This window comes from Suillus discolor, assembly GCF_016758755.1.
Source record: "Suillus discolor strain FC423 chromosome Unknown F5147scaffold_52, whole genome shotgun sequence".
In the NCBI taxonomy this organism is placed as follows: Eukaryota; Fungi; Basidiomycota; class Agaricomycetes; order Boletales; family Suillaceae; genus Suillus; species Suillus discolor.
The window spans coordinates 213,335-239,216 of NW_024541299.1; the positions used below are offsets into that span (position 1 = coordinate 213,335).

General features: G+C 43.6%; 4 protein-coding genes across 4 annotated transcripts; 1 reads left to right on the top strand and 3 right to left on the bottom strand.

Moving 5' to 3' along the window:
• Nucleotides 1-8,576: 8,576 nt before the first annotated feature.
• F5147DRAFT_655424 (uncharacterized protein) lies at nt 8,577-10,248 on the top strand (the record flags this gene model as incomplete). The annotated part of the gene is made up of 6 exons (XM_041433974.1): nt 8,577-8,937; nt 9,323-9,372; nt 9,608-9,733; nt 9,790-9,936; nt 10,039-10,099; nt 10,232-10,248. The coding sequence occupies 6 exons, from the start codon at nt 8,577-8,579 to the stop codon at nt 10,246-10,248; spliced, it is 762 nt and encodes a 253-aa protein (XP_041289738.1).
• Nucleotides 10,249-11,328: 1,080 nt separating this feature from the next.
• F5147DRAFT_776821 (uncharacterized protein) lies at nt 11,329-12,324 on the bottom strand (the record flags this gene model as incomplete). Its single annotated transcript, XM_041441894.1, has 4 exons — nt 11,329-11,622; nt 11,668-11,796; nt 11,884-12,086; nt 12,138-12,324. 4 exons carry the CDS (start codon nt 12,322-12,324, stop codon nt 11,329-11,331), a joined length of 813 nt encoding a protein of 270 aa, XP_041289739.1.
• A 320-nt stretch (nt 12,325-12,644) lies between these two features.
• Nucleotides 12,645-14,754, bottom strand: F5147DRAFT_776822 (uncharacterized protein; the record flags this gene model as incomplete). Its single annotated transcript, XM_041441895.1, has 3 exons — nt 12,645-13,730; nt 13,782-14,564; nt 14,617-14,754. The coding sequence occupies 3 exons, from the start codon at nt 14,752-14,754 to the stop codon at nt 12,645-12,647; spliced, it is 2,007 nt and encodes a 668-aa protein (XP_041289740.1).
• Nucleotides 14,755-25,427: 10,673 nt separating this feature from the next.
• On the bottom strand, nt 25,428-25,607 carry F5147DRAFT_581885 (uncharacterized protein; the record flags this gene model as incomplete). Its single annotated transcript, XM_041431619.1, has 1 exon — nt 25,428-25,607. One exon carries the CDS (start codon nt 25,605-25,607, stop codon nt 25,428-25,430), a length of 180 nt encoding a protein of 59 aa, XP_041289741.1.
• Nucleotides 25,608-25,882: the final 275 nt, after the last annotated feature.

The window sequence follows — 25,882 nt, forward strand, 5'->3', positions numbered from 1 at the left end:
ATCATCATCTATCATCATCTATCGTCATAGAGCTGGTGAGACTCCGGTATCATCTATAGCCGTGCGGTGGCAGAGGGCTGTCTGCTGGCAGGGGACTCATGCCATGTTACTGTAACAACTGGAGCACCATGCACCTCCCATCCATGCTGCCCTCCTTTATATTCCACAGCCGCAATCTGTCATCTACACTTCTATAAATGACCATTGATTCATCTGGGGATAGTGCCATCGAGCCTATCCCTCCTCCGTCACTATTCAAAGGTTTTCCCACTGGCTCTTCGTCTCTTTTCCACTGACAAATTGAACTATCCTTAAACGTGCTCATTATATTGCCACTAGTACTCCAATAGGCAAGGCTCCATATGCAGTTGAAGTGACCCTCGATGATATACTCCGGCATCAAGCTTCCTGCCAGACGTTCTGGCTTTGGTTTCGTCCACGATGTGGTCCGAATATTGTGGTTGACGAAGTAGGACCGACCGAGTGGTGAGATGTGCCATTTGCATCTGGGAACAGTGAAATCTCAACTGGGCTGCATTTGGTGTCTTGTGAGTATACCATGTTGTCATGCAAACTACACTCATATTTCACCAGCTGGAACCACGGTCAGACGTGTTGTGCAGGTTTGTGTATCTTCCTGCAAGAAGGCATCTATGACGAATTCCTCAAGCGCTTCACGGAGAAAACTCAGTATGCATGCACGTTTATGATACAATATATCCGCTAACGACGACATGTTCAGGTGCAAATAAGGGCCTCGCGCGTTAAGGAAAGCACTTTTAGCATTGAATGTGAGGTAATTCCATTTCACGCCTAGCCCGCTCGCTCGCTGACAACATCGCCTCTCGACGGCTCTACCAATCGATAGACATCACGCACCCGGTCACAGGTGAACACAACAGCACGCTCATCTTCGCGCACATCAAGTACTTCCATGTGCGCAAAGACATACTCACAGGCAGACCCACGATACCAACATCCATGCCTACATGGTTCATGAAGTTCTTTTAGTATCTCATTGTTACACATATGCTTAGATTGAATTTCAGATCATTTTGTTCTTGAAAGCCGTCGTTGAGCCCAAGCCGAGCCGCGGCTTTGGCCTGGCTTGGTGTTACGACTGGGGTATGTCGAGCTGTCTTAGTCCGAGTGGACTGAGATTCGGCAAGACAGACGTGGTTCTTCTCTCGAATGAGAGGTCAAAGGTTTCTGGCTAAGGCAAGTATCGGCGACTTCCTTAGAATGATGGTTCTTAGATAGCAAGGTTGGAGACCTTGCTAAAGGACTTGTTCCAGGTAAAACCCAGTAGATTAAAGTGAAGAACTACATGTGGTACGCTATGTATCTATATAGCGAGAGTTCAAGCGGAGCTTGTAAATGCGTATCAAGATAGAAGGCGGACAGCCCGCTTGGTAAACGATAAGAGATAAGAGATAAGAGATAAGAGATAGTAACCATGGTGCGGACAGCCCGCTTTGATAAGAGATATCAGCTAAACATAGTGATGGTTACTAGCACAGAAAGTCAGCTTGGTGATGATGTGAGTAAGAGTCTGGAAAGTAATTGGTCGCTCAACAACAGCTGTGTTTAAGTACCATTGTCCGGTATCAAAGGAGAAGCGAAGAGAATTAGTGTGCCGTAACATTACCCCCGTGTTATGGTCGATGGCACTGGCTTCGACATCACTAGTTGTCCTGGTTTGCGTAGTAGATGGGGTCGGCGTCGGCATTGTGGAATTCCAATTCTTCTGGCTGTACCAAGTACTCCCTATTGGCATGCTCAAGATCCTCTTCTTCTTTCTTATCTTTCTCCGCTTCCCATGCGGCTAACGCGTCGTAGAAGCCTTCGTCGGTATAGACCAACGGGAATGCTGGCTTGTTGGTGTCGAAGGGGCAATAGATGGAGAAGTGCCTGGGTTTCGTGTCGCCGCAGAAGTGACAAAAGTATAGGGGGCAGTTCTTGTGCTTGTGGCCAAGCTTCTTGCAGACTCGGCAGATAAAGTTGGCGTCAGCGATAGTGCCGACTACTTGTTTTAACGAGGGGGATCTGATAGTGATATTGGAGAGCGAGGTAGTGGGGGGTTCCTTGGTGAGGTCGATGACCTCGCGCTTCTTTCCTTTGGATGATTTGTTCTTGATTACGCCGTGAATGGCGGCTCCGCCGTGGAGGTTTCTCCTATAGACCTCGTTGGGCGCTGGGATAGGTACTGGTGCAGCGTTCCCTCCAATCGAAGTTGGATCAGGTAGAACAGCGGGGGGATTGTGAGTAATAGGAGGCAACGGGCGGCCGACTTGGAAGGAGTTTCGATCAGCAACAGTCTGTATAATTTCCCTGCAGATAGTGCTAAAACCAAGAGGGAATAGCTGAAGCGTAAGTGAGCGAATGCGCCGCTGGACGTGGTTGCAGGAGAGTCTGAGGGCATCGTTTTCAATCTGGGCAAATTCTTCTTCGAGGCGTTGGGTAGCTCTAATGATGTGGATATAAGTGGCAGTGACTCCAGCTGGCACTGCTGGCTGGTTGTTGAGATAGGTCTCGATTTCGAGGGCGTGGGCGACGGATAGGATAGTGGTTTCAATGATGACGTCGTCTTCAATGCTGACAACGTTGTCGGCAAAAGGGGATTCACAAAGGCTGATGGAGGAGACATTGGATTCGGTAGGGGAGGTAGTTTGTTGAGAAGACATGTTTGTTATGATGGTGGGGACTGGTCGAATTAGTTCAACTTGTGCCTCTTCTTATAGGCGGAAAGTAGGTCCTCAGCGTTTTCCATGTTCTCCGCTGGAATCCATTCGTTACTTCCAGAAGAGTATCCTTTCCAGGATACGAGATAGTGTCTTCGTTTACCCGTTCCCTTGTGACTTAGGACGGCTTCGACTTCGTATTCCTCCGATTGATTGACTATATCTGGAGGTGGTTCTTTGTAGTTCGGTCCGTGAATCTCTGTCTCTTGATAGGAGGATAGTTCAGAAGCGTGGAACGTGGGGTGAACCTTCCATTGTTCGGGAAGTTTCAGGGTGAACGTGATTGGCGATAAGACTGCGGTTATGGGGAATGGTCCGTGTCGTTTGGGCGCAAGCTTCCTAGATGGGAGAGTGGTCATGAGATTGGTTGCAGATAGCCAGACCTTATCTCCTATCTTCCACGGTTGGTACTTCTTTCTGTGCGTCCTTTCTGCCATTCGTTGCATGGCGATATTGTGGCAGGAGATGGCTTCTTCTCTGATCTTCTGGAGGGTACGAACTCTTTCTTCTACGGCAGGGGTATCCGATGATGGTAGTACGTAGGGAATGCCGCGAGGTTCATATCCCATCATAAGGAAGAATGGGGATGCGTTCCTTGCTTCATGTCTTTGGTGATTGTGCACAAATTCGGCGAGGGGTAAATGGTCCGACCATTCGTAGGGGTTACTTCTACAGTATATTCGGAGGTATGTCTCTATCTCTTGGTTGAGTCGTTCGGTTTGTCCATCAGTCTGAGGGTGATACGCTGTGGAGGCAGCGATCTGGTATCCCAAGAGGCGTGCTAATTCTCTAGAAAACTTTGAAATGAACTGGGGGCCTTGGTCAGAGATCACCTTTTCGTGGAGTCCGAAACGTTTGAATACGTTCTTGAAGAATAGTTTAGCCACTCCTTCAGAAGAGATGTTCTTGTTACAAGGAGAAATAATCACCCCCTTCATAAGGCCATGGTCTACCATGACCATGAGGGAGTCAAAACCGTTGGACACAGGGAGGTCAGTGACAAGGTCAACAGAGACCTGGGAAAAGGGGCAAGTAGCAGAGGAGGGGATGGGGACAAGGGGTGGCGAGACAGGGTGGGTGTCGGCCTTCATCTGCTGACAGAGGGCACATCCAGCGACATAGGAGTGGATAAAAGTGCCCATTGCAGGCCACCAGTAGTCGCGCTTGACAAGTTCCTCTGTTTTAAACCGCCCGGGGTGACCGGCTGTGGGATGGTCATGGTGACGGAGCAATATGGCCGTCCGTTGCGAGGGCGGGACATAGGCGCGAGATTTATAATAGAGCACCCCGGCTGATATTGTCCAGTCTGAGAGGGCCGATTTCATAGGAGGGAGGCAAAGTCCATCCAAAGCGTCGCTGGCGACGGAGAAAATGGGATCGTCTAAGGAGTTCTTGGTGAGGGCGGTGGAGAGTTCATCATCGATCAACCGTATAAACATGGAGTCTGGAAGGAGCACACGATCCTCATTGTCATGTTCACCAAGACCGTGATCCGGGCGTCGAGATAGTGCGTCAGGTGCTGCAAGTTTCGTTCCGGGAACGTGATGCAATTCAAGATCATAATTGGATAGAACAAGCTGCCAACATGCTTGTCTCCGAGAGAGTTTCTGTGCTTTCAAAAAGTAAAGGAGGTTCAGGTGATCGGTGAAGACGAGAATGGGATGGGGGTTTCCTTCCAGATAATGGCGCCATTCATTAAGAGCGCGAATTATAGCGAGCAATTCTCGGTCGAAGATTTTGTAGTTGCGTTCAGCAGGGTTGAAGGATTGGGAAATATATTCACAGGGGTGGTAGACGCCATTTTCATCCGTCTGGAGGAGTACGGCTCCGGTTGCTACCAGAGAGGCATCAGTAGCAAGGGCAAATTGGCGCGTGGGATCAGGGTTTCGTAGTACCAGTTTCGTAGTAAAACATTGTTTGAGTCTATCGAACGAGGTCTGAGCGTCAGGTGTCCAGGCGAAGACTTGATCTTTTCGAGTGAGATTGATAAGTGGTCGGGCAATATCAGAGTAGTGGGACACAAACACCCTGTAAAAGTTGCAGAATCCGAGAAAGGAGCGGACATCTTTTACGGAAGTTGGGATAGGCCAATCCTTTATCCCGTCGACTTTGGCATGCTCCATTGCGACTTCTCCCGGACGAATAACCATGCCAAGGTATTCCACTTCTGCTGCGTCGAAAGTACACTTTTCCGGTTTGACGAACAGTTGTTCGCGACGGAGTATCTCCAATACTCTCTTTGTCCGTTCGCGATGTTCTGCGAGGTCAGAAGAGAAGATGAGCAGATCATCCATATATATGACGATCCATCCTTCGTTGATTTTGTTCTGGAAACGATTGTTCATGTAAGATTGGAAAGTAGCAGGGGAGTTGGTTAGGCCAAAGAACATTACAGTGGGCTCGAACAGGCCTTCTTCGGTAGTAAAAGCCGCTTTCCATCTATCGTCAGGATGTATTTTGATATTATTATAGCCGGACCGTATGTCGATCTTTGTGAAATACCTGGCTTTGTAGAGTCGTTCTATAAGGGTTTTGGGGAGCAGAAGCGGGTATTGGTTGCGTATGGTCCAATTGTTGAGGTATCGATAGTCTTGACAAGGGCGTAACTCTCCGCTTTTCTTTCCTACAAAGAAAAATCCACTGGCCTGCGGGGATTTCGAGGGTACAATAAATCCTTTCTCCGTGTTTTCTGTGATAAAGGTCTTTACCGCTTCCCTTTCTTTTCCTGATAGCGGGTAGATCTTGGATGTCCTTGGCATGAATCCAGGCTTCAGATCGATTCGATGATCAATACCAGGCCATTCCGGTGGTAACTTATTGAGACCGTCTTTCGCAAAAATATCAGCATAGGTGTGCAGGTAGGATGGAACGAGTTCTTTGAAACTCTTTCTCATCTTTTCTTTCTCCCCAGCGACAGCGAATTCCTGAGCTTTGTTGCTGGTTTTCGAATATCCTTGCTCGTGCTTTGACGTACCGTCTCTGGTGAGGGGAGTGTCAAAAGAGACGTCGGAGATTATTCTGACTTGAGAACCGTCAGGGGAATATTCGATCAAGACGTCTTCATCGTTCAAGGGATAGAGGGAGGGGTCGATTACCGGAGGTGCATAGTTTTCTGACCATACATCTTCCTTGGTGTCGTAATCCGGCTCGTCTTGGTCTGGTGCGAGACGGGGAAGTTCTTCATCGGTAACTTCTTCAACAGAAGCTCGTGGGTAGACGGGCAAAACAGTTTCTTTTTTCTTTAATTTGGAATTCTTCCATTCGCGGGAAGACTCTTTCTCTGCAGGGGTAGAAAGGGGGAACAGCAATGGTAGGTTGCGTTGCTTCCTGAGATAGTCGACGTTCTTTTCGATCTCGAGTGATCGCTCGTTTGGTGCGAGAGACAATTCTTTGTTCGTCCAGTCAATTGACGGGTTCAGCGCTCTCAACCATGGGAACCCAAGTAAAATTTTGTCTTTCTTCGAGAGTTTGGTTATGTTGAATTTTCCTATCATGGTTCTTCCATCAATTTTGACAATGAGGACGCAGTAGCGAGAGATGAGTCCTCCTCTAGCATCTGATCCGTCCGCAGTTATAACGGGAAATGGTTTCGAGAGTTTATGGGTTTTGATTCCGTGTAACTTGCAGAATTCTTCGCTGATGAAGGTTCCGCTTGCTCCGGAATCTATAACCATAGAGGTTTCGATGGTTTTGTTACGCTTGGTGGAAATAATAGTGGCAGGGACGCGAAGCTCCTTTTTATTTCCAAGTGATTGCACAAGTCGTATTGGGACAGGGGGTGCTGACATCGATGCAGTCTCCCTTCCTAAAAATCCATCTCTACGAATCGTCGGTTTACCTCTTCGTCATCGCTACTCTCTTCTTTCTCGATCTTTCTTCAGATAGGCATTTTCTGCTTCTTATCTTCCCTAGGGTGGAACGTGGTATCGTTGGCACGATGGCCCGTCTGGTGGCATTTGAAGCAGCGTCCTTCCTTGAGGTGTCTCTTTACTTCGGACTCGGAGAGCTGGTCTATCTCCATGGCATCGCTTCTACGGGGGGTAAAGTGGCGATCCCCGTACCTCTTTTTCTTATGTTGGTATTGAGCGGGGTTTTCTCATTTCTGTATGGCTCTCAACCTCTGGAACGCGTTATCCAGGTTGATGCATGTCGCGATGACGGTTTCAAAGTCGTCTAAACTTTCTCCAGTGTGGTAGAGGTTGTTGCGAAGTCCTACGTCAAGACCTTCGCGGAAGAACTCTACTTTGGTGACGTTCTCGGTTATTCCTGCTTTATGGGCTAGCAGGAAGAGGACAACAAACTAAATCCTCCTAAGAACTCACCACATTACCTCCCACGAAGTAGAAAAGTCGGAGACTGTGGACTTAAGGACTGGCAAGAAGTCTCCACTGTGTATAATTGTGTTGTCATTATATACAACTTTCATATAAGACCCTTAAGTAACAAGACAGCACTTGACAATAAGACTTGTACTTGGATGACTCTCACAGAGGACGAGCTTTGGCAAAGGATGACCAGTAATCAAGCACATCATGCAAATGGTGAGGCTGTGTACAAGCCGAGGAAAAAGCGCGCCACTAAGACCGCTGAAAAGAGTATGGTCATCATCAGTAGTGATACAGATGATTCATCGAGTTCATCCTCTGACTCAGAGGACGAGTAGTAGCCCTTAGTTTCCTTCTGAAAATTTCAACCAATGGGACAAACATGTCCTTTATCTTTCTCGTTAAAAGCAATATAAATTCTTACATTACAACATAAAAATATCTATAGTGGCCTCAGTGGCAAGCAAATATGAGGCATCATGGAAGTCATCAGCATTGAATATGGTTCTAGTCTCGATAGCGGCCTCAGTGGAAAGCAAAAGGTGTTGATCTAGAGGGACAGACAAGGGAAAGACAGACAAGGGAAAGAAAGTAAATGCAAGGACAAGAACATAGTAACATAGGGCTTACCACGAGCTTGTTGTTCTCTCAAGTGTTTGGCCTCAAGGCGATCCCGGCATATATGAGAGTCCAGCTGACAAAGTATGTGGACCAGAGCTACGTAGGACAGTGAAGGGACAGACGAGGGAAAGAAAGTAAATGCAAGGACAAGGACATAGTAACATAGGGCTTACCACAAGCTTGTTGTTCTCTCAAGCGTTTGGCCTCAAGGCGATTCCGGCGTATACGAGAGAGTCCAGCTGACGAGGTATGTGGACCAGAGCTACATAGGACTGTCATCGTCACACGGCGTGATGTCAAATAGAGAGTGGGCTGCTTCCCCATCGTTGATGGTGGGGTGGAGAGGACTAGAAAGCTTAGTAAGCTAGCCCCAGAGCATGAACATACCTGTAAGCACTAGATAGGGCCATTAAACCCGTAAATATTGCTGGTAGAGATATAAAATACATGTCCCCATGCAAAGAGGCAAAAAAGTGCTTGAAAAAGGATTGAATTTGAGCTGTATAAGCGAGCTTGCATGTTGGTAGGTCGTGGGAGATGGTGCAGAGAATTAACGGGAATTACCGGCTTATACCACCCAGCTATACACCAGATATAGCCACCCAGGTATACACCAGGTATAGCTAAGTAATGGCTGGCAAGAAAATACCTTACAAGTCACTGCTAATCGCTGAAGAAATCGCTGAAGTCTTGTGTGGTAGACTTTTCCCTCTAATTAGTAACATTGTAGCACATCTACTGATATTACTAAGTAGTAACATAAGCGGTGATGGTCAGGTGCACTACTACTTCGTCATTAGAACCCTCTCTACTAAAGGGGTTTCAGGAAACTCGACTACCAACTACTACCAAGCACACAGCTGACTTCGATCTATCTTTCAATTGCGACATGTCTCTCACCTCCAGCGAGAGCACCCCTACCCTTTTAAATGACTACACATTCAAAACAGATCTTCTCACCATAATGAGTGACACTGCCCCAGAGACAAATGACAAGTTGAAGCATCATGCAAAAGCTATTTTCCAGGAAGTAGGACCAACAATGACCTCAATATATCCATATGGGGTCAGCACATATAGGTTATTGGATGCAATGATTGATGGCTCAGAGCAAGCTGGTTTGTCAACTGGTGTATGCTATGCAGCAGCTGCCATCTCAGTGGCCTATCAAAAGGGAGAGGCATTGAACTCCTCTGCCTTTGAGTTAACAAAATTGGCACATGATTGGTTCTTCTTCCTTCTCTGGCCTTGTATGTCATTTGCTTTGTTCATAAACTGCTGCTCATGATAGCAAAGTCAAAAAGACCTTTAGACCCAGCTACTCTCCACAATCAGAGTTCTCCACTCCCACTGTTATGAACTAGGGTAGTCCTAATGGTACTAGCACGAATGTGCTTAATGAGTACCGAGTGTATTGTAGTCTTGACGGAATATCAAGGTTCCCTCCGGTTATCTTGGTAAGGCACACCTCATCAAGATACAGGACTAGCGGGATCAACTGAGACAAGGAGTGCTTGGCTCAAAAGTGCGATCAGAGACAACTAAGTTGGAGACTTAGTTGAACAGGATTCAAGGGAAAACCTAGTAGATCAAAGTGAAGAAATACAACAATGATCTGTCTACTTATATACGCAGTACATAAGGGTTCAAGCTCAGTTCGTATCTGGGGATCTATGCTAGTCATGGTGAGTCAGAGATAAACAGTACATGAAATTGTCCATGAGGTGAGATAAGATACATGAGGTGCCTCAAGGCGCTCTGGGTATACATGAGGCAGCATGAGGCAACATGTGCTGGTCTAAGTGCCCATGAGGCGGACAGTCTCTGGAGATCAGGAACAGGCCTTCCTTAGGCCATGATGTCGTTACAGTGGTTCCAGACCGCTGTTGTTCTAAGTCTGGCGGCGTGCCGCCGCGTTAGTTCAGTCTAGCAGAGCGGGGGCTCTTGCAGATGTTATGGTTGACTGTAACACCCACCCCCAATGCTTCCAAAGTCATTGTTGACACTGTGCCTGCAGCATCACAAAATTCTCACTTTCTGGATCTGGTGTGTTGCAACATCTTCCCTTGTTCTTGACAGAATGTTCATTTAAAGGTCATTAGCTCACCAGACGAGAAGGTGATAAATGTGCAGTCACTGGAGCTTTGAATACCTTCAATGCACCACATCCTCTTACTTGTCATGAAGCACACCTCAATGCTGCCCACATTCTCCCAAGATCCATTGTTCAAGAGCATCCAGAAGGCAATGTATGTTCTTTAGCTGTCATGTTATTGTGCCTGTTCAGCTGATTGTTCTGTAGCACATTGCAGCACATAATACAGTGACATATCTCCTTACTTACTGTCTAGCCCACCTTGACATTTCTGCCAAGTGACCTGGGCCAATCCACCATGGGCCCACATGATGATTGTAAGTCAGTGTCATGGAGTGGGCCCTTTGTTGTTGTGTACCCGATGGCTAGGATGGGGCCCATGGGTCATATTTGTCGCCAGGTTGGGGTAGGCCCATGGGTCTCTGGATTGAAATACATTGTGCTTACAGGTGGGCCCAAGGTATAGCAGAAAAGGTTTTGCTCAACAGTTTCGAGTGGGCCCACAGGTTTTGGGTGTCACTGGAATACTACCGCCGGTAATATTACGGGCAGTGAAACACGCCGGAGAATTAAAAAGTGAATGGCCACCAGCCAATATGATTGTCTGTCGTAGCCAGCGAACGCATGCAGAGATGTTGCCGGTAGGTCGGCACTTTGCGATTGTGATATGCTGTGGGTGGACACCATCTTGGATTAATGGGCGGCGATGGAATAGGATTATTGTAAGTGGCAATTGCATCACATTCACACCGGGCATCGGAGGCTTCACATGGTGGTTGTTCATTCAATGGCGCCATGTGCTGGAATGGGCCCATTCATGCAATGCAGGATGGAGGGTTGGGCCAGGCAGGGAGCTATTGCAATACAGGTGGGCTTAGGCCACAAATGTTGGCTTTCGGGTGGGCCCTATCTTAAATCGCCAGGATGGGCCCACAGGTTGTATGCATACTAACCAGTTAGGCCCACAACACCACTGAGGTTGATGCAACCTGGCCCAGCCCATGTACAACTGGATTGTTGGATGGGCCCGGATTCTATTGATGTGTAGCATGGGCTTACCCCATGTATGTGGAAGAAACTGCAGGCCTAGGGCTGGTGTCCTGTACAGTGGTGTGCCCAGGCCCGGTATGTTAGCGAGCAGGTAGGCCCGAAGCTTAACAAATTATGGCGCACAGCACCACGGCACCATGAGCCAATCTATCGGACACATGACAGGTGTTCACTAGCAACAAAAAGTGCTCTAAATTCATGAATGTCATCCCTATGTACCATATCAGCTATGCCCCTAACTGCAACAGAATGCATCAGCGATTATTGACTTGTACTTGGAATAGTCACCTTGGGGTACATTAACAAATTTATGAACATCATCCCTCATGTACCACACCCAGCTAACTCTATCGCCATTCACCCTGTCGACACCATGCCTAACAATTCTGCCCGAAGTACCTACCATCACACCTGAATTGTAGGTAATTTCAATGCCAATATTGGGCAATTTCATTTGCACCAGTCCATAATCACCAATACTGGTTATGATATCAAATCATTGAGCGAGGGATTGAGAGTCTCTGTGCAGGGGTGAACAATGATTGCACATAACAGCGAGAACTGTAAATGAAGACACCCATTGTCTGAGGCAATTTCCCATGTCCTTGAATTGATTATTGTCTGCCCATAGACCGAGGCCGAGCTGAGTTGTCAAAGACGACCAGTATAAGCCACCATGCATGACTCTCAATGCAGTGGCAGCCAAGACCACCGGCCGCTGGATTGCCTGACATATAGTTGACCCATCCTGTTTAAGGGTTGCCAATATTTCAGGATGAAACTTTGGAGCCTAGTGACATCAGCAAGTACTTCCAGGTGTAAAATACTGACGTACTGGATGACCTTGCAGGAACCATCCTGGAGATGGATTAATACAACCCGGAGTGAGGCTGTGTTCACTGGTTCGAAAATTGCTCTCATGGGTGTGCCATTTCTCCTTCTTGGCGGCAGTTCGGCTGATACTCTTACACAAATGACATCATCTTGGTCGTCGCCATCATATCATTCTACAGAAGTCAATAAACATCATCGGCGGGCGGCGAGCACCTACCTGTATGGTTTCATTAATCACTCCAGGGAGATACCATAGAACAATAAGGCCAAATTTGTCCAGGACAACAGTAGGCCACTCAAGCATAAGTTGACCAACCGGCGGAAATCGCTCCAGGAGGGATTGTTCGTGCCGGGGATTGATGCCTGTTTCTTGTATATGCAATGCATCTGAATACTGGACCATATCAAAGTTAATTGTCACTAATGCCGACCCGAGTCAGAACTATTGGCGGATGGGTGGTGAGGTCAAACCTGGATTAAGATATGCATCGGTGAGGCGCCGTGCAAGATTTGAGCAAGCCATAAGCAAAACTACATCGAGCTCGGGTGGAGGGAGGACTTTGGGCATCACTCCGACAATAGAACAGAACTGTCGAGAGACATACTCGCTGGCAAGATGAGTCGTGGTCAATGCCCAATCAGCAGGAATGGGATTCATTGGTTGAGGGACAGAAACTGAATATTTGCTGACTTTTTATGTTGAGGGCTTATCAGAACATTTATAATGGGACGTAAGAAAGACATGCAGGGCAACTGGTAATGAAGGACACATGCCCAAGCCTTGCCGGTGTGAAGCATGTCCCAAATGTAATGACATGTGGTTGCCGGCAGACACCGGAGATATTTGGGTAAGAATGACAGCGTTAAATTCAGCACTGCATTGATGAAACATGATGGCGCCAACAACTCAAAGGCATTACAAATAGAAACACTATATGGACGAGAAGCTATCTAATTATGGTGAAATGCAGAGGCTGATTAACCGAGGTTGCCTGTGCTTTGAGAACTCCCTGTGACGCGACTACCGGAAGGGCCTGAGGGAGCATGCATCCCAGATGGGCCGGCGACTGTGGATGGCCCTGGGGGTGCAAGGATGGCGCCCAGAATGCTAGCACTCGCAGAGAGTGCAGAGACTGATGGGCCAGCGGCCGTGGATGGTCCTGGGGTGAAGTTGAAGTACAATCTTTCCATGGCCTGTGCTTGGCCTACACTGAGGCTCTGATTATAGGGAACCTGGTGCTGGTGGGAAGCAGGAAAGAACACGACATTATTGTAATGGGGAGGTATGGATGGAGTGGGGATCAAACATTGTCGAAGGGCCTCATAGGTGTCTTGCAGGACGGCAGTGGTACTTCCCTGTGATGCCAATTTAACATCAGCTGCACGGAGTTGGTTCTCATGTGTCCGGGATTCCGCTTGCAAAGTGCGAATTTGGTCTTGCAGCACAGCGACGTCGGCGTGAAGTGTCTCCATACTGCGCATCTTGGCATCCTGAGCAGCCACACTGACATTCAATGCCTCAAGGGAATCAGCGGTGGCAGCATTCCAAGCATGGAGTTTGATGACCTGATTGTGAAGGTTGTGGATGGTATTGTACATATCTTCATGACTCTTCAAGACTAATACCAAGTCCTTTGCAGCATCTAGTGTCATTGCCTGCAAGTCCTTCACCACTGTATTGGCCAGCACATCAATATCCATAAGCTGTGTGTGTGATGGCAGTGGTTGCATGTGCCGTGGCGGCAGTTTTGCAGGGTGGCTCACTGTCAGGGATGATTCAAGTGATGACAGCGAATATGCAGAGACAGAGGTCACAGGTGGTAAAGACAGCCTCTTCAGGGCGGCATTGTCTATGGTCGCCACATTGATATTGATGGTGTTCTGCATCTTTTGAGAAGTAAGGTAAACATCTAGGACTTGAATACCTACTGTCCCAACAGCCGACTCTTTGGCAACATCGCTGGCCGCTTCCAGCGATGGGTCTTCATCATACACTTTCGATGTAGTATGCCAGTGGCTACTTTTATGCTGCTTGCTCATGGTGAGTTTCCCGGCAACAGTGGCCTACATAAAGTTCATAAGGGAGACATCAGTAGAAACTTAAATGGTCCCTACTGGCAGAGGAAGAGGTTCTTCAAACCAAGGCTTGCATTGATCGCCGGTGTGGGTGGACAGCAGCGGGTGGGTGGCTGATGACGTGCTCTTCGTCAACTGCTCATTCTGACTGGAGTCTCTAGATCTTTTCCTCTGCAACAGTGCGCTACCATTGCCGTCCACACTATCCACCGGAGGTGGGACCTCTTTCCCCTTCCCTTTTCGATCCATCACACCAGACTTGGAGTCATGGCCGCTGGTTGCCTGCATTTGCTTTCTCTTCGGCATGGGCCTTTGTCTAACCATGGTGGTTTCTGCTTTCAAACCCTCCACCAGCGTGTCGCCGTTGACATTCTTGGGCAGCGCAGTCTGCTTACCCTTCCCTTTGCGAATGTCCGGCCCAATGACATTAGTGGCGGCTACATGGTCAATAATTTCAATTGCATCACTGTCAGAACTCTCAACCACTGTCAATGTCTTCCTGCGCAATCGCTGTGGCCTAGGTTTGGGTTTGGACCCCACTGTGGATTCCGCTGGTGCATCGGCAATGACCTGCTGGGCCAGTTGCACCAGCGAGTGCGATATCACAGATGGGTTTGAGGAGCTGATGAATGTGAGAGCCCTCCGATACAAGGGATGTTTCTGAATTTGTGAATCATTCGCTACAATGTTACGCCATATGGGCGCACTTAGAAACAATTGGTGAGTCACAGGGTCCAAATGATCTTGCCATTCCATCGCCGCCGATAACAAAAGCGGCGGAATCATGCTCGCTGATCGCCCATGTTGTTCGAACACTGGCGACTGATCAGGATTCAATGCAAATTTTTTCCTTTGTTCATATTGGCAAGCTCACCAAAATTTTTGTGATGTCCATGGCCATAGTGAGATGGCCGGTGGGACCATTTTTCCACTCTACAGCTTGAGCCATGATTTGTTGCACTCGAGCAGCAGCATCATTAAGAGCTTTGTTTGAAACCTCTGTGGATGGCATGATATGTGGGCGGAAAAAAAGCAAAGGACCACAACATTAATTTTGACAATATATGTGTAATGGAAACAATTAAAATTTGAAGTCCAAATAGATCGGCTCAGGACCCAGTGCCATGAGGCTTTAGAAGCACTTGTATGTGGCGCTTACATGGTTTCTCACAGCAAACATGCATTGTTTTGTGGCACATATTCAAACTCAGCCATGGGCCACACCACACATTGATGATATTTAAGCTTCCAAAGGTCGCCATCTCACTTCCATCTCACACTGATTTGTACCATTGATTAAAATGATGCACTCAAACGACCGCTGTGTCCAATTTGATATACTGATGGACAACAAGTCAGAGTCTCAAGCACCGTCATCCAACACCGGCAACAACCCGACTAGTAAGTGTTATACTTCTTCATTATGAAAGTGTATGTAATGATTTCCTGTCAGTATATTCCTGACTCTCTGAACAAAGAATTATCTTTTTCTGCCCACACACCATTGGACTCTAAGTCTAAATCTCTGTCATAGCCGCCGACCGACACTCAGCACCTGAACACACATGAGCGCCAGCCTTCCTATTTTCAATAAGCCATCATCTTATTTGACCTCCAGCTGATTAGAGTCGCTGCTGCTCCACCACCTGCACGCACACCTCATACTCACTCAGCACGCGTTATTGTGCTTCATAGTGCTTTCATTTCCTATGCTTTGCTCATCGTCGCGTGCCTTACCAGGCTTAACTACACACCCGGTCCAGTGTTTTCCCTTCATTATAAACATAGAGGAACCTTCTCAGTAGCAATCCCCTTGGGCCAACATTAGCTCGCACACAGAGGACCCTCTGAGTATATCTCACACCACCTATTTTCCTACCCATCACATTCCTCACCTACATTGGCCAGCAGATATGAGCCTCCTCTCATGCATGGTCCAAGAGAGACAGATTTTGACTCTGGTGACAACTTGACTAAGACCAATGAAAATAAATGTCTGAGGTGCTGTCCATGAGCAAATATTTGAGGCATGTTCTTACAGCAAAAAATATGATGTTTCACTGGTTTCAAACCTGTTGCACTCCAATAGAAACAGATTTGGATTCTGTTATGATAACAACTTGGCTAGACACAGCTCTGATTAGCTTGCAAGCTGACCGACCATAAGCAGCATATGTCAAGGTGTGCTTTATAGAATAAAAATAAAAATGTTATCATTGGCAGGTTTCAGACCTGCACTGTTCAAGAGAAACAGATTTTGACTCTTATGATCACTGGATTAATTCTATCTTTAGCAGGTTTTGAACCCACACAGACAGATCGAGATTCTGTTGTATTAACTGCTTGGCTAAGACCAGTTAGATTCACTTCCAATGAACCAATGATTCAGAAGTGAGTCCTCGAGGTACATTTATCTGCATTTTGTCAGTTATTTCAATAGCATGATTACTGTTGATTCTTTTATAATGCTCTTATTGCAAAAGATACAGACTCCTGCTGGGGCTCTTAACTTCAAGACCTGTTTATCTAATAATTTCTCTAAAAAGTGCTCATGGCAGACCCCCATAGTGGGCCCATGAGTGAAAACTGACATAATCTGTATAATGATGTGTATTTTGCATTAACTTGTGATTCATTATGTTCCACCATTTTGGATTTCATAGAATAAAAACATTGTTATTGGCAGGTTTCAAATCTGCACAGTTGAAGAGAAACTGATTTTAAATCTGATGACAACTTGACCAAGACCAATGAAGATCAATGTCTGAGATGCTGTCTATGAGCAAATATTCAAGACACATATTCTTAGAGAAAAAATGAGACATTCAACAAGTTTCAAACCTGTTGCACTCTGATGAAAACAGATTTTGATTCTGTTATGACAGCCACTTAGCTAAACATGATTGTGATCAGCTTGCAAGCAAACCGACCATGAGCAGATTTCAAGGTGTGTTTTTATAGAAAATGAATTTTATTATTGGCATGTTTCAAACCTGCACAGTCCAAGAGAAACAGATTTTCACTCTAATGATCACTTGGAAAATTTATCTTTAGCAGGTTTTGAACCCACACACACAGATTTAGATTCTGTTGTACTAGCTGCTTGGCTAAGACCAGTTGGATGCACTTTCAATAAATTCATTCAGAAGTGAATCCTTAAGGCACATTTATCTGTTAGGTTCCCTTCCCAAGCAAGTTGTAGTGCTGTCAGTGAATTGAGGTGTGCCCATTTGTATTTGCTTGCACTTGGACCTCTGAAAATCTATACACTGCAAAAAAATTATGAGCAGGCTTGAAAGAAACAGATTTTGATTCTGTTGCAACATTAATAGGTTTCAAATCTGCACAGTCTAAGAGGGACAGATTTTGACTAAGACCAATTAAGATTGGTGTGAGATACTGTTTATGAGCAAATATTCAAGGCATGTTCTGATAGAAAAAATGTGACATTCAATGGGTTTCAAACCTAAGTGCATGAATTCACTGGATGCTCAGCTTTCATATTTTTGTACTGATGTCAGGAAATGTTGGGGTGCGGATACAGGGAAAGGTCCATACCACTTTGGAGCAAGCTTCCGAGAGGGGAGTTTTAGTCAGAAATTGGTCGATGATAGCCATATCTTATTGCCTATTTTCCAGGGCTGATATTTCAAACCAAGGAATCTTTCTGTCATTCGCTGCATAGCAATATTGTGGCAGGCGATTGCTTCTTCTTTTATCTTCTGGAGGAGTTGGACCCTTTCTTCTGCAGCAGGTACCTTTGAGTCGGCAAAGATGTGGGGAATGGCTTTAGGTTTGTATCCCATCATGATAAAGAAGGAGGAAGCATTTCAGGCGTCACATTCAGAAGTGAATCTGCAAGGCAAGTCTACAGTTCCCTGTCACTCGCAATGTTTTCCCTCAGCTGAACAGATGAATTGAATACAGACTGCAATACAGCACTTTCAAAAAGCGAGAGGAGAGCAACATGATGATGAAAGGTCTCAAATACAGTTCACTTCAACCTTATACATAAGTGAATAATGGCTGGATGGCTCTTTTGAATCTCAGTCTTGACAGATGTATGTTCTTCCTCATTCCCAAAGTCATTAGGATCAAACTTGAAAATTTGATGTGTAATCTGCTCTTCTTCTTCAACCAAGTCAAGACCTTTGGAGAGAATTAAATTGCTTTTGTACTTATCATTCCAAGTTTGCATCAAAGATACTTACATTTGCCTCTGGTAATTTTTTAGGAGAAAAAGCAGAATAAAAGAATCAACAGTGACCATGCTATTGAAAGAACTGACAAAATGCAGATAAAATGTGCCTTGAGGATTCACTTCTGAATGAGTTCATTGGAAGTGAATCTCACTGGTCTTAGCCAAGCAGTTGATACAACAGAATCTAAATCTGTCTGTGTGGGTTCAAAACCTACTAAAGTTGCAAAGTGATTATCAGAGTCAAAATCTGTTTGTCCTGGACTGTGTGGGTTTAAAACCTATCAATGATATATATTCATTTTCTATGAAAATGCACCTTGACACATACTCATGGTCAGTTTGCTTATTAAAAAGCTCCTCAAAGTTGTATTTAGCCAAGTGGTTGTCATAATAGAATCAAAATCTGTTTCCATTGGAATGCAACCTGTTGAATGTTGCTATTTTTTTCTATTAGAACATTCCTTGAATCATTGCTTATAGACAGTATCTCAGACACTCATTTTCATTGGTCTTGGTCAAGTTGTCATCAGAGTCAAAATCCGTTTCTCTTGGACTTTATAGGTTTCAAACCCACCAATGATAACATTTTTATTCTATGAAATCATGCCTTGACATTGACTCATGTGTACTTTCCTAAGAGCTCCATCTCACTGGTCTTAGCCAAGTAGACATTGAAACAGAGTCAAAATCTATTAGGAGGGTAATGGTGTATAAACTGAGCCTGAAAGTGAGTTGTAAATATGGATCCTATGAGCCTACAAATATAGGGTGATGTGGAGCCCAGAGATGTTCTTGGACACAGAAAAGTGCATCCACAAACATCATATAAAGCAGATGTTTGGGAGCACGAGCTACAACGTGAAAGTACACATGAGTTAATGTCAAGGTCAGATTTTCAGATTTTATAAAATAAAAATGTTATCATTGGCAGGTTTCAAACCTGTGCAGTCCAAAAGAAACAGATTTTGACTCTGATGTTCACTTGCAATTTTATCTTTAGCAGGTTTTGAACCTACACAAACAGATTTGGATTCTGTCATATTAAGTGCTTAGCTATAAGACCAGTTGGATGCACTCCCAATGAGCCCATTCAGAAGTGAATCCTTAAGGTACATTTTGTCAGTTCTAAAATTAATTTCTAACATGCTCCTTGAGTCCAATCATGTGTGATCCTTTCATTGTCAGTTGTCACTCACGACTCAATTGTTAATCCAAAAGACATCACAAACATCACCGGCCCACTGTGGTGGTCTGCCATCAGCAATTTTTCAGAGCAATTGCTAGATAAACAGGCCTAAGAATTAATTGTGGTGATCATACTATTGAAAGAACTGCCTTGAGGATTCACTTATCAATGGGTCCATTGGAAGTGAATCTTACTGGTCTTAGCCAAGTAGTTGATATGATGGAATCTAAATCTGTCTGTGTGGGTTCAAAACCTGCTAAAGATGACATTATCAAGTGTTCACCAGAGTCAAAATCTGTTTCTCTTGAAATGTGTGGGTTTGAAACCTGGCAATGATAAAATATATTTTCCATGAAAACACATCTTGACAATTGTCTCATGAGTTATTTTCTCAAAAACTCATCTCAACTGATGTCAGCCATGTCATTGCCACAATAGATTCAAAATCTGTTTCCATTGAAGTCTACAGGTTTGAAACCTGTCAAGTGATGCATTTTTGTAACAGAACATGTCTTGAATATCTGCTCATAGACAGCATCTCAAACATTGATCTTCATTGGTCTTAGTTGAGTTGTCACCAGAGTCAAAATCTGTTTCTCTTGAACTGTGTAGGTTTGAAACCTACCAATAATAACATTTTTATTTTTATTTTTATTCTATGAAATCACACCTTCACATTTCCCACATGAATCTTAAAATGAATCAGAAGGTCTCAATTTTCTGATGGCATTATGACTTTCTTGCAAAAAATTCATGAAAAGAAAATGTTATTATTGGCAGATTTTAAACCTGCATGGTCCAAGAGAAACAGATTTTGGCTCTGGTGACAACTCAACTAAGACTGATGAAGATCAGTGTCTGAGAAACTGTCTATGATCAAATATTCAAGACATGTTCTAATAGAAAAAATGCAGCATTCAATGGGTTTCAAACTGCCAAGGTGCATTTTCATAAAATAAAAATGACATCATTGGCAGGTTTCAAATCTGTGCAGTCCAAGAGAAACAGATTTTGACTCTGATGATCACTTGCAATTTTATCTTCAGCAGGTTTTGAACCCACGCAGACAGATTTAGATTCTGTCATATTAACTGCTCAGCTAAGACCAGTTGGATGCACTCCCAATGAATTCATTCAAAAGTGAATCCTCAAGGTACATTTATCTGCATTTTGTCAGTTCTAACATTACATCATCATCCCACCATGGTGGTCTGCCATCAGCACATCTTTGGAGCAATTGCTGGATAAATAGGTCTTGAAGTGGAGGCCCAGAAGAAGTCTGATGTCTTTTGTGATAAGAGTAGAATTAAAAAAATCAATCATGGTGACCATATTATTAAAAGAACTGACAGAATGTAGATAAATATGCCTTGAGGATTCACTTGTGAATGGGTCCATCGGGGGTGCATCTAACTGGTCTTAGCTGAGCAGTTAATATAACAGAATCTAAATCTGTCTGCGTAGGTTCAAAACCTGCTAAAGATGTCATTGTCAAGTGATCACGAGAGTCAAAATCTGTTTCTCTTGAACCATGCAGGTTTCAAACCTGCCAGTTGGCACATTTTTTTTTCTATGAAAACACACCTTGAAATATGCCAATGGTTGGTTTTCTTGCAAGCTAATCAAAGTTGTGTTTGGCTGAGTGGTTGTCATAACAGAATCAAAATATGTTTCTATTGGAATGCAACAGGTTTGAAACTCATTGAATGTCACATTTTTTCTATGAGAACATGTTTGCTCATAGACAGTATATCAGACATTGATCTTCATTGGTCTTAGTCAAGTTGTCACCAGATTTAAGATCTGTGTCTCTTGGACTTTGCAGATTTGAAACCTGCTAATAATTATGTTTTTATTCTGTGCAATTACACTCTGATATTTTCTCATGGATAGTTTTCTCCAAAACCCATCATAAATACTCTTTTCCACATCATTGCCACAATGTATTCAAAATATGTTTCAATCAAAGCATACATGTTTGCAATCAGTCAAATGATGCATTTCTTCTTAATGTTGCAACATGCTCAATTAATATTTTCTCAGACTTTGATCTTCATTGTTGCTAGTTCAGGAGTTATCAAAGTCAAAATCTAATTTTCCTGGACTGAGCAGGTCAAAAACATGCATCACTCAGCATATTTCAAGCATGCACAGTCCAAGTCCAAGAGATTTGTAATCTGTATAATGATGTGTATTGAAAGAACTGACAAAATGCAAATAAATGTGTCATGAGAATTCACTTTTGAATGAGTTCATTGGAAGTACATTCAACTAGTCTTAGCCAAGCAGTTAATATAACAGAATCTAAATCTGTCTGTGCGGGTTCAAAACCTGCTAAAGATGAAATTTCAAGTGATCAACAGACTCAAAATCTGTTTTTCTTGAACCATGATAGGTTTGAAACCTGTCAATGATAATTTTTTTTCTATAAAAATATGCCTTGACATTTCCTCATGGAGTTTGATGTGCATTGGCTTTTCTTTGGCTCCATCATATGTCCTTCCTCTGTCCTATCTGTGTCCTCTGCTTGTCTATTGGTGCGTATTTTACTTGATTCATATTAGACTGACCATATTTCCAAAGTATATTTTCATTACTTGTGTCATGAACCCTTGTTACATATTACTGCTACCTACTCGGCTCCAAATAGTGCTTTGGCATGCTCTCATATATACTAAGTACTTATGATTTTCATGCAACATCTATCTCTCCCATTGAATTATCATCCATTTGCACGCAATAATGCTAGGACTAAAAAATCTAAACCTTTAGCATACCTCCACATGCACGTCTCTAAATGGCTGTGCTAATGTTTGCATTTCATACACCTGCTTTTTATCATCAAACATCCCTTTCTGTTTATCATTGCGCCACCTCATTTTTGTGCTCGCAGCTTTTCACAATAACCTTTTGGCTCAACCAAGTGCTTTCATGCTTTGTCAAATCTTCAGCTGCATGGCCGTGCATCATATCGTGCTTTTGGCGACTCACTTGTGCTCGCATCACACCAGCGCTAACTTTTGCATTCCCTCTACTCTCAGTTACCCCTACCAGTTTCTAGGTTTCCCCTCATATTTTACATTAGAGGAATCATTCTCAGTAGCAATCCCCTTGGGCCAAATCTATACTCACATCCAGAGGTCTATTTGAGTTTTTACCCCACTTCACCCTTTCTTCTCCTTTCACCCCTTCTCATCTACAGTCATTCACCGTCATTTGCGTTTTCACCACCATTTGCGTTTTCCTTGTATGACACTCAAATCTAATACTATCCCATGTAAATTTTTTGCTCAATCATATGAGTTATGTGCATAACTATGTATTGGCAGTAATGATAGGTATAAAAGACCTTGAACAATTGTGTAATGTTATGTTTTGTTACCAAATTTTCACTATTTTATGTCACTGAAAGCAAAACAACTAGAATCAGATTCGTAAATTGAAGAAATACATGCACACAACCTCCAAGCACATCACTATTCGATTCTGCAAGGGAGATGATGAGTGTGTATGTTGCCACAATGTTGCCGGTGGAGAGTGTCTCAATAGCATCTTATCTGCGTTACCAAAGCACAATAAGCGAGATCCGATAAACACGAACTTGATATATGAAACTTTCACTCACCTCTCAAGATGGCCCAGCATGCACAATCTGCCTCGATGAAAAAATGGTTGGCATCTCGGGAACGAGAAAAAGCTATTGCTCATGCCATGGAGGCCTACACAGCTGAACTACAGAAACCTGAGATGGAACAGTGTATCTTATCTGCGCCACTGGAGAATCAATTTGCCTTTTTTGGTGAACTCAAATGGTGGTGAATGTATGATAACACCAAGAATTACACACTTTTCATCGCAGAATAACATCTCATTTGATACTCTTCAAAATTTTGTACGAAGTAGATTAGCTCTTCTATCATAACATCCCCAAAAGCGATTTTCGAGATTGTGTCTGGTTGTGTTGTGGTAGACGTCTGAAAATTTCAAACTCAAATGATGGTGAATGACTGTAGCTATCATTCCTCGCACACACCGTCTATGAGCAAATATTTGAGGCATGTTCTTATAGAAAAAAATGTGATGTTTCATAGGTTTCAAACCTGTTGCACTCCAATAGAAACAGATTTGGATTCTGTTACATACAACAACCACTTGGCTAAATACAGCTCTGATCAGCCAAGCTGACCAACCATGAGCATATGTCAAGGTGTGCCTTCATAGAATAAGAATAAAAATATTATCATTGGCAGGTTTCAAACATGCACTGTTCAAGAGAAACAGATTTTGACTCTGGTGATCACTTGAGATTTTCATCTTTAGCAGGTTTTGAACCTGTGCAGACAGATTTAGATTCTGTCATATCAACTGCTTGGCTAAGACCAGCTAGATGCGCTCCCAATGAACCCATTCAGAAGCAACTCACATACTTTGCCTGTTGGCTGCACTTCCACTATAACTGCTATTTGACACTGAGCGCTCGAAAGCACCTCAGCGCGGAATGTCACACTGTTGTCTAATACTTCTGCTTTATCTCAGAACTTCCTCGGGTCATTAGAATCAAACTGGAAAGTTTGATGTGTAATCTGCTCTTTTTCTTCAATCAAGTTAAGATCTTTGAAGAGAATTAAATTGTTCTTGTACTTATCATTCCGAGTTTGCATCAAGACTTTGGTCATACATTGAACTTTTGTGCCTTGAGGATTCACTTCTGAATGAGTTCATTGGAAGTGCATCTCACTGGTCTTAGCCAAGAAGTAGATAAAACAGAATCTAAATCTGTCTGTGTGTATTCAAAACCTACCAAATATTAAATAGCCAAGTGATTGCCAGAGTCAAAATCTGTTTCTCTTGGACTGTGCAGGTTTAAAACCTGCCAAGGATAATTTTTATTTTCTATCAAAATGCACCTTGATATATTCTCATGGTTGGTTTGCTTAAAAGCTCATCAGAGTTGTGTTTGGCCAAGTGGTTGTCATAACAGAATCAAAATCTGTTTCCACTGGAACATAACAGGTTTGAAACCTGTTGAATGTCGCATTTTTTTTCTATTAGAACATGCCAAAGCCTTGACATGGACTCATGTGTACTTTCCTGAGAGCACCATCTCACTGGTGGTATGATTTCATAAAATAAAAATATTATCATTGGCAGGTTTCAAACCTGCACTGTCTAAGAGAAACAGATTTTGACTCTGATGTTCACTTGCAATTTCATCTTTAGTAGGTTTTGAACTCATGCAGACAGATTTAGATTCTGTTGTATCAACTGCTTGGCTAAGACCAGTTAAATGCACTTCCAATGAGCCCATTCAGAAGCAAATCCTCAAGGTACATTTATCTGTATTTTATCAGTTCTAACATTAATTTTCTAACATCCCCCTTGAGTCCAATCATATGTGATCCTTCCATTGTTGGTCCTTACTTATGACACAGCTGTTAATCCCAAGACATCACAAACATCATCAGCCCACCATGGTGGTCTGTCATCAGCACTTTTTCAGACCAATCGCTAAATAAACAGGTCTTGAAGTCAAGAGCCCCAGAAGAATTATGATGTCTTTTGCAATAAGAGTAGAATAAAAGAATCAATCATGGCGACCATACTATTGAAAGAACTGCCTTGAGGATTCACTTTTGAATGGATTCATTGGAAGTGCATTCAACTGGTCTTAGTCAACCAGTTGATGCAACAGAATCTAAATCTATCTGTGTGGGTTCAAAACCTGCTAAAAAAGAAATTGTCAAGTGATCATCAGAGTCAAAATCTGTTTCTCTTGGAATGTGCAGGTTTCAAACCTGCCAATGATAAAATTCATTTTCTATCAAAACACACCTTGAAATTTGCTCATAGTCGGTTTGCTCGCAGATGATCAAAGTTGTGTTCAGCCATATGGCTGTCATAACAGAGTCAAAATCTGTTTCTATTGCAGTGCAACAAGTTCAAAACCTGTTGAACACCATATTTTTTCTATAAGACCATGACTTCAATATTTGCTCACAGACAATATCTCAGATATTCTTTTTTTTTTCATGTAAGCTTGCACACTTGGGGAATAAGTTGAATCCAATAGTGAGTTTGATTTTCTTGCATGCACTTACTTTGACAAGTGCTAACTTCACTGGTTGAATCTCTTTGTTCAGTGTGAGGTGACATGCTCACCTTTATCTAACAACTCAGCCTTTTCAACAAATCTGTCTTCATTATATACCTCATCCATCATTCCTACCTCATCTATCATTCCTGGATCCTCTTCCACCTCCACACTGAGTTCTTCCAGCTCCATCTCAGTACTATCCACTTAGTTGGCTCCTTGTTTCTTCACATTGAACTCGTTAATCAACAATTTCACTACTAGGTTTACCATGTGGAGGAAGCACCTGGTGTACATCACTGCTCCACTGAACCCAAGCACTTTATCACTCAGTTTGCAAATTATTCTGTCATTGTTGGACACATTATCACATGTAATACTCAGCATCTGTGCCCCATGGATTCATTTGCATATAAGTGTGTTTTGTTTTTGTGAATCATACCTTTCCTCATATGCCAAATTCTTCTAGCATTTTTGCAAATGTCTCTGCCAGCTCTTTGCTAGTGTGGGACTATAAACCTCTTAGCTCACATACACCTATTAGATAGGTAAGTTTTTACCTTCCCAACTTTGACCACATCTAAAAGTGCATCCAAAGTATCAAAGTACTTATCCAATGCAAGCAAAGGTGGTCCAAAGTCAAGAAATGAAGGTCTGATGAT